The following is an 8,623-nucleotide window of genomic DNA, read 5'->3' as shown; positions in this document are numbered from 1 at the left end:
GCGGTGGGGTGAGGAGGAGGAGGGCCAGGAGGAGGCTGAGCAGAGCCGTGGACATCTCCCCTGCCCGGGGTCTCTGTCCTTCCTGCGGTTAGGGGATGTTTCCAGGGCCCAGCTGGTGAAGGTGACCACTGCTGGAAAGGGTCATCCTGTCCCCTGCCCCACACACCCCAAGCACCCAGCCCTGGGGTCCCATTTCCCGGTACAGTGACCCATTTCCCGGCACAGTGGTACTCGGTGGCGTGGGGACACGTGGCTTTACAGTGAGGGGAGCAGCTCGGTCAGCCCCACCACGGTATTTTTAACAGGTGACACTGGGGTGAAAGCAGCCAGCCCTGAGTGAGCTTGGGGGCTATTTTGGGCGGGCAGAGCAGCGGGAGGGGGCGGCAGGGGCTGGGGCAGCTGCCGAAGCGCCGTGGCCCCGTGGCAGCCGGGATCCTGGGGCCAGCAGGAGAGGTCAGCTGCCACTGCCCAAATTCTCCACGGCTGTTTCATCCTCTCCAAAATACTCGGCTGACAGGGCAGGACTTGCAAAACACACACCCCCCTCCTCTGAAATCCATATAAATAGTACTCGCCCAACGGCTGGAAGGTTAGAGAAGTTTCTGGGCTCCAGGCTCAGGCATTTATTGCAGCTCTCACCCGGGAGCAACAGGGAAAGTTGCCCATAAAGTGCTGGAGAGTGAGAAGTGAGAGAGAAGCTTTTTAATCTCAGGATATTTGGTTTTATTATTTTTTTTCCTCTCTCCTGACAAGAAGTTTTATTTTCCTCTCCCCAGTCCTGGGATCGCAGCCAGACAGGAAGCGTTTTCTCGCGGCCAGAGAGCTCCCTCCGTCCTTCCTGCGCTCTTCCAGCTCCCGGTGATTCAGCCCGAATTGATTTTCTCGTCGTCCTTCACCTGGTGCCGGGCAGGAGGAACCGACCCCGCGCACCCACGTCCCACCCGGGGTGGATGCGTCTCCTCCGGGACAGGCTCCCGGGGGAAGTTTGCAGCCAGGAGCGGCCGCACAGAGGCTGAGGCTCCGTTGGAGAGCCCCGGGGACGCGCTCAGACCCCTCCGAAGGAAGCCATGGCCGACAGCCAGATGCCCTTCTCCTGCCACTACCCCGGCAGGCGCAGCCTCCGCGACCCTTTCCGGGAGCCCGGCCTGACCTCGCGCCTGCTGGACGATGACTTCGGCTTGTCGCCCTTCCCCGGGGACCTGACGGCGGACTGGCCCGACTGGGCTCGGCCCCGGCTCACCACCACCTGGCCGGGCCCCCTGCGCACTGGCATCGGCCGCACGCCCCCCATGGCCCCCGCCTACGGCGCCCACTTCGGGGGGTACCCCGAGAGCCGCAGCCCCGCGCCCTTTCCCCGCGAGCCCTGGAAGGTGTGTGTCAACGTGCACAGCTTCAAACCCGAGGAGCTGACGGTCAAAACCAAGGATGGATACGTGGAGGTGTCAGGTGAGAGACAAGGCACCGGGGAGGTGGCACTGCCGGCGCAAGGAATTGCTGCGAAATGCCAAAATGGCCTTTGTTTTAAGGCAGAGGCAGCAGCCCCGTGCCCGGGAGGGGTCTGTGGGGCAGCTCCAGAGGCAGTTTGGGTGTCATGGGGGGGGATCGGGCTCACAGGCCATGCTGGTTTGCTGCCAAAACGAGAAAGGACACGTGTCCTTTGGGGTAAATCTGCCTGCGTTCTGCCCTGGCTGGCAGCACCCTGCAGCGAGCGGCCAAGAGGGGCCCCAGCTCTGCCTGGTTAATTATAGCCAGGGTGAGGCCGGCACGGAGGGAGATTCCCTTTAAAGGGGCCGAGGGAGAGGCTGGGAAGAAGGAGCAGCTGCTCCACAGCCCCCAGCCCAGCCCGGCTCTGAGCCGGCCAGAAATACATCCCTGAAAAGTCGATTAATGGGGAGGACAGCGGGTGTGGGGTGCAGCACATCTGGGGTGCTCATAAGTGTCTTCAGTGTCCAGTCAGCCTGGCAATGACATTTCTCACTGTCCCTGGGTCCTCCGGGCTGGGATCAGCAGGGAGGGCTGGAGGCTGCCCTAACACAGCTAACACAGCTCTGGGTGTTTATTTGGACATCACGGGGTGGGAAACACAGGTCAGGGGAGTTCGGGCAGCCTCTGGCTGATGCTCTGGGCACAGGGGACTCCTGCCTGGCAGAGTGGTGGAAAGGAGCCCATCCTGGGGAGTGAGGCTGAGGGGGATGCTGCCACCTCCAAAGGTTTTCTTGTTTGTTTGTTTTCGTTTTTTTTTTCTTAAGCCCCAGCTCTTTGCAGCCTTTGAGACCCTAGTTTCCCACTGGAAATATGGCTGTGTTGTGTCCAGCATCTCCTTCCCCACATGGAGAGGCTTCCTGAGCCCTCCCTAGGGGAAGGGTTTGCACCAGGGAAGGGAAGCAGCTGCTCGGAAAACTTTCCTGCTGTGTTTATTTGTTGTTGTTGTTTGTTGGGGAAAAAATAATCTCCTGGTGAGGTGCTGATGCGGGGTGTTGGCCTTCCCTGCAGGCAAACACGAGGAGCAGCAGGTGGAAGGAGGGATCGTCTCCAAGAACTTCACCAAGAAAATCCAGTAGGTACCGGTCGGCCTGGCTGAGCTTTGCCAGTCCCTGCTCCCCAGCTCACACACGCAGGGACTCTTCCCACCCCAAAATCTGCCCTTCTGCAGCACGTGCCTGGCTGCTTCGGGCCGCAAAGGGATTTCCCAAGGGAGGGAAAGGAGGAGGAGGCCTTTTTTTTGAGGTGCTTTCTCAGTCTCCTGCGCGCCCGGGGCTGCGAGGAGGAGCCACCCGCGGGGTGCAGCAGGGCACGGCGGGCTGACAGCCCTGCCAGCCCCGCAGCACATCCCTGCCTATCCCTGCATCTCCGTGATGTCAGGCAGATCCCTATCGCCTTGACTCACCCGCGGCTCGCTTTGGCAACAACAACCGCAAAGGCGAGCCCAGAGGCCGGCGAGCCCCGACCGATGCGGGGGGCAGACCCAGTTAACGGGGAAAAGCATCAAAGCCCAGGGCATGGGAAGGGTTTCCTCGGCTGGCAGCAGCTCAGCTCCGCTCTTCCGCCCTGAAGGAGCCCCGTGCATCCCGACCTCCCCCGGGAAAGCTGGGGCGAGCAGGGCGCTCGGCTCCTTTTACGGGCAAGGCTGGCGGCTGACGTGGGCTGCGGCACGGCCGGGATTTACTCTGCGCCGCGGCAGCGCAAGCGGCGCTGACATCCCGTCAAACACATCTGCCGCGGAGATTAACCAGAGCTCCCGCGGGGCCAGGCCGGCCAGGAGCCCGCCCGAAATATCCCCCTCGCATTCCCAGGCGCTCCGGTGACAACGGAGGCTTTGCCGAGCCCCCCACGCTGCGGGTCCGAGGGTCGGGCTCCTCCGGCCGTGCGGCATGCTAACCCGCCCCGTCTTTCCTGCCGCCCCGCAGGCTGCCCTACGAGGTGGATCCCATCACGGTGTTCGCCTCCTTGTCCCCGGAGGGGCTGCTGATCATCGAGGCGCCCCAGATCCCCCCCTACCAGCAGTACGGCGAGGGCAGCGGAGGCAGCGAGATCCCCGTCGAGAGCCAGGAGGCCACCTGCACCTGAGCGGCCACCCGCGGCCCTCCCGCGCCCCGGCACCCCTGTCCCCTGTCCCCTTTGCCCCCCTGTCCCCTGCGGCGCGGCGTCCTGACAGCCTCCGGCAAGGGTGACGGGTGCCGCTCGCAGGGATGGCAGCACCCGCCACCCCCGCGGAGAGCCGGGGCACACTCCGGGTGCCAAGGCCACCGTCCCCGAGGGCTTGTAGCGCTCTGAGGTGCCGGTAGAGATTTTGTGCCCACGGGGCCAAGCAGAAAGGATGTTCCTCCTTATGGTTATCGTTTGCTCCGAGTCGCTCGGATGGGATATTTATAACAATAGCAAAAAAGGGCCTGGTTTTTTTTTTTTCTCTAAAATTGACATGGAAAGCCGTAGCTCTATGTCTTTTCCTCCTCCATGAGTTGTTGTTTTGTTTTTTGTTTTTTTTCTTTTTTTAAATTACATCTCTGCAAAGGACGTGTGTCCAGCGGCGGAGCTCGATGGTGTGGCCTCCATCCTGAGAAACCGTCCGCGTGCTTTGAACGTTGGTTTGGGGTTTTGGTGATGTTTTTTGGGTTTATTTTTTCCTTATTTCCAAAGAGAATTTGTGCTTTTACTTGTCAGACCTGAGGAATAAAACCCAGTTGATGTTCTTAGCCTCTGCTTGTCTTGGCTGAGCCAGTGGGTTGGGCAGGGGGCTGCAGGAGGGTGGTGGGGAGGAGGGGGGGATGTCACCTTGTGTCACCTCCCAGCCTGCCATGGAGGGAAGGACAAGAGATGTGTGGGGATGCCTGCACTGATGGGGAATTCCAAATCCCAGCTAACCCTGGGCTGGGAAGGCAGGAGCACAGACTCATCCTGTCCTTACCCTCTCAAGGGGTTGAAAATGTTCTTCCTGCCTGGGGATGCTGCCCCAGGCTCTGAGCTGGGGCAGTTGGGTTTATCCCATCCCCATTTCCACCTCACCACGCCAGCTCCACACCTGCAGCTCCACGGGAAGCACTTCCCAATGGAATGGCAGAAGGTTTCTGTTGGGTTGTGAGCACAGCCTTAAAACCACACCCTTTTGCTAACACCCTGCAGTGCCTGGGGTTAGCAATGCTGAGCTGTCGATGGCTGGGAGGAAATTTTCCATCGATCTGTGCATCACCTGGGCCCAGCACCCAGTTTTCCATGTCACCAGGAGCTGGGAGTTAAAAATACAGCCTCACGTGTTCCACTCCGGCTCATTTGGGATGTGGTTACCAACAACACCCACCACGTGCTGCAAACCTCAGCCCAGCACCCACATTCCAGGTCATGGAGGGGGACCTGGGGACTCTCACCCAGTTTTGCAGATTATATTTAACTTCCAGCAGTTGGGACAGAGCTGGGACCCCCCAGTGGTGCAGAGCACAGCCAGCCCTGGGCTCAGCCACTGTGGCTCTGCCAGGCACGGCTGGGAGCACAGCAATTTTTATGAATAAAATATAATCCTGGAAATGTGACACTGACACGGGGATGGAATGCCAAAAAGTCATGAGTCACAGCTCCAGCCCCATGTCCTTGTGCCACTTGGAGCCGTCATGCCCTGTGGGTGACACCTCTCCAGCACAAACTGTCCCTCCTCTTCCTCACCCCTTCAAAGAGTTATTTTTATCAGCCTTTTGAAAAAACATCCCCAGGCCCAACTTAATTTTGTCCTCTTTCATCAGCAGGACCCTGGGGGCCCCTGGGGACACACTCAGTGTGTCACACTCAGGCCCAGCACCCAGGCTGGATGTCCCCCAGTGCACCCTGGCCCTGCACCCATGTCTGGCACAGGATGGCTCCCCAAGCAGGGCTGCAGGGGACCAGCTGTGACCCACAGGGAGCTGCCAGGGTGGGAATGAGCCACAGCTGAGCCCCTCTCCCACCCTGGGATATCTGGGGAGAGCCCCAGGGTGTTACAACACAAGAGCTGGGACAAAGGGAGCTCCAGGCTCAGCTTTGGGGCTGCTGCACTCACACAACAGCTCTTGTTCCTGCTGATCCTGCAGTTTGGGGTGAGTTTTGTTTTCCTTTAATCGCTTTTTGCTTTATTTGGTTCTGCTTTCTGATGAATTCCTTAATAGCGTCTTATAAAAGCTGTTGTGAGCTGCATTAGCAGTAATTTCTTAATGGCTGGGGTTGGCATTGGCAATTAGCACTGAGGACCTCTTCTGTGGGCAGCATGCATGGACCTGTGCAGACAGCAGCTTCCCAAGCTCCTGGAAGGTCTGGAGTATCACATCCTAATGAAATAATTGTAACTGGAGATCCTGAGGCTCTTTTCAAGTATGATCTGATTATCCACATGAAGGAGGTTTCAAACAAGTAATCCCTACTGGTGTTTCTGTAAGTGGAAAATCAGTTTGGAACCACTGGGGCACTCCTGCAGCAGCCTCTCCCGCTGTGTCTGAGAAGATGGGGTGGGATATGTGCTTTTCTGGGGTTCCAGGGTGAGCTGAGCTGGGGCTGGTGGGGAGTGGGCACTGCTTGCTGACCCTCCCTCATGTGTGAGGTGTTGGTTTGGAGCCACCAGCCCCATAACCCAGAGCAGCAGTGGGGTGTGACCATGGTGTGACCCCAGGGCTGTGTGAGGGAGCTCAGGAGGCACTGAAAAGCAGGCTGTGCATTTTGGGACATCTCACACACAGGAAAAGGGCAGGATTGTGTTTATCAGCTATTCCCACTGCATGGGGCAGTCCCACCCAGCCACAGCAGCACTTTTCTGCCAGCCCTGTCCCAGTCATTCCAGGACGACAGTGCTTCCTGATTTCTCCTGAAACAGCATTAGACCTTCCAATATCTCCATCGTTCAAGACCAAATGATTTTCTCTGCTGGAGGAGACAGAGGAACCATCCTAATCTGGCCTTCCACATCCTGCTCTTGCAGCAACACAGGATGGGGATGTTCCTGGATGGGGAGGAGTGAGGAGCAGCTGCTTGGGAGATTTTGTTTTTTTCCTTCTAAGAAGCTAATTCTGATCAAACACACAACCACATCTGAAAGGGCTGCTGGGATGAAGTAGTTGGATGCTGGGCAATTTTCAATTGGCACTGATGGGGCAGCAGTAGGAGTGTGAGAAGTGTTCCAGGAGAGGGATTCTGGGGTTGGGGTGGAAATCCAGCAGCTCCTGACACATCTCAGGACCATGAGCTTGCAAGCTCAGCTCTGAGCCCCAGCAAAGCTCTCCTGGGCAGTTGGAGGGAAATGGGGCTAATCCATGCTGCCTTTCAGTTTTGGGAAAGATTTTTGGTGATCCCTCCTGCAGCTCAAGCAGGTGATTCCCAGTGCTGCTGACACAGAGCTGGAACGGGCTGATGGGGAGGGCTCAGCACCATGAGATAAGGGGCTCCAGCATGGGAAAGCAGCCTCGGAGGACCTGCTGCTCCAGCTGGCTGCTGAGACGGGCTGAAGGACGTGAGGAGATAAGGATAAGGTCACCCAAGCCGTGGGAGAGCTCTCCAGGCAGCTCGGTGGGCTCAGTGAACCTCCTGGCTGCGTCCTCCTGCCTGTGTCCTCCTGTCTGTCCCAAGCTGCCAAGGAAGCTGTGGGGCAAGCACGTGCCTCCTGCAAGGCAGGGACATGGGGCAGAGGGGCCAAGCAGTTCTGAGTCCCTGCTACATCCCACCAGGGTTTGGATGGGGAGCACGTGGCTCCCAGCAGGGCACCTGCTCCCAGCCTGTCCCAGAGGATTTATTTTCCTAAAATGGAAGCAAAAGCTGAATTGATTTATTTTGGTTGGCAGCATGTGGAGCTGGGTAAATAATCCACAAGAAGCTCCAGAGCTGTCCAGATCCACCAGGCACCTCCAGAGACCCAGTCTCTTGTCCTAGAAGAGTGGGGTTGGTCTTATTTTCCAGCTGCCCAGTTCCCGTGGCAGGAGCAGACATTGCCTGGGCAGAGCTGGGGTCAGGCACTCCCACAGCTCTGTCCATCCCTGCTCTGGGAAGCATCACCCTCACACCCTCAGCTGCCCATGGATTGGGACACCCTGGCTGGCTCACCCTGCAGGGATGCACTTGGTGTGTCATTGCTCCTTGTTGGATCAGGCTGTGGGGCCCTGGGATGCCCACAGAGACCCTCCTGTTGTTTCACGAGGTTGTTTGTGCTTTCCAGCCCCTCTGGGAGCCTCTGCCCATGCAGAGCTCAGCCTGACTTCCTCCAGCATCCTCCTCCTCCTCGCTCCCTGGGGCTGCAGAGCTCCCCTGGCCCCTCCAGGAGCCGTGCAGCTCTCCAGGCTCTCACTTGGCAGCTGCTCCCTATTCCTGCAGTGAATCCATCTGGGATTGCATGGAGGATTTGCTACAATCCTTCTAGGGGTTTTTCCTTCCTGGAGCATCCCTGGCTCCCCGAGGGTTTCTCACTGTTTCTCACACAAATCTGGGCTGCTTTGGTACAAGCCAGTTCCTTTTCCCTGAGAAAATATCCTGTAACCACCCAGGTGTTTCTCTGCTGTAGCTGAAGCCATTTGGGAGTTTTCTTGTTTCTCTCTGGGAGTTTTTCCTCCATTAGAGATTTTTCTTTCAGGCAGTTTTTTTCTCTACTTGCAAAGCAAAGCTCATCTGCATTATTTTGGATGTCTCCAAAGGGAACACTTCACCACGTGATGGCCGTGGGGACAGGGAAGCACAAACTTTTTTTCTAATGGAAGGACCCAAAATCACAGAAATAACCTGGCTGACCAGATGGCCTTTCTCTCCCTTCCAAATTAAAGGCTGGAAAGCCACGGAATGGCTCAGTCTGGGTGGGCAGTGGGGGTGACCCTGGTGTTGAGCATCCCTGACCCATCCATGCAATTGCAGCTGCCTCTGGACACCAGCACCTCCCAGCCCCAAATTCCCCTCTCCAGAGCTGCAGCTAGAGGAAGGAGACTTTTCTCCTATTTGTTTTCTTTTGTCAGACTTCAAACCCAGTTGCAAACGCTGCTGGTAATTAATGGCTCTCTTGCCGTTTGGGTGAAGTGCTGAAGTGCAGCCTCCTGCTCCCAGCCAGATGCTCCCCAGCAAACCCATCCTGGAGGAGAAGCAAATTTCAGCTTAATTTTGATTCTTTCATAAACCTCCCAATCCAAGGCAGCCT

The 8,623-nt window shown here is 57.7% G+C and overlaps 1 protein-coding gene across 1 annotated transcript; it reads left to right on the top strand.

The window, feature by feature from the left end:
• The first annotated feature begins 552 nt into the window (after positions 1 to 552).
• On the top strand, positions 553 to 4,193 carry HSPB8 (heat shock protein family B (small) member 8). Its single transcript, XM_085076120.1, has 4 exons — positions 553 to 686; positions 777 to 1,446; positions 2,494 to 2,557; positions 3,408 to 4,193. Exons 2-4 carry the CDS (start codon positions 1,068 to 1,070, stop codon positions 3,565 to 3,567), a joined length of 603 nt encoding a protein of 200 aa, XP_084932246.1. The 5' UTR covers positions 553 to 686; positions 777 to 1,067; the 3' UTR covers positions 3,568 to 4,193.
• Positions 4,194 to 8,623: the final 4,430 nt, after the last annotated feature.

This window comes from Lichenostomus cassidix, chromosome 15 (genome assembly GCF_008360975.1).
Source record: "Lichenostomus cassidix isolate B80296 chromosome 15, HeHo_3.0, whole genome shotgun sequence".
NCBI lineage: Eukaryota > Metazoa > Chordata > Aves > Passeriformes > Meliphagidae > Lichenostomus > Lichenostomus cassidix.
This window is presented reverse-complemented; position numbering and strand designations above follow the sequence as displayed.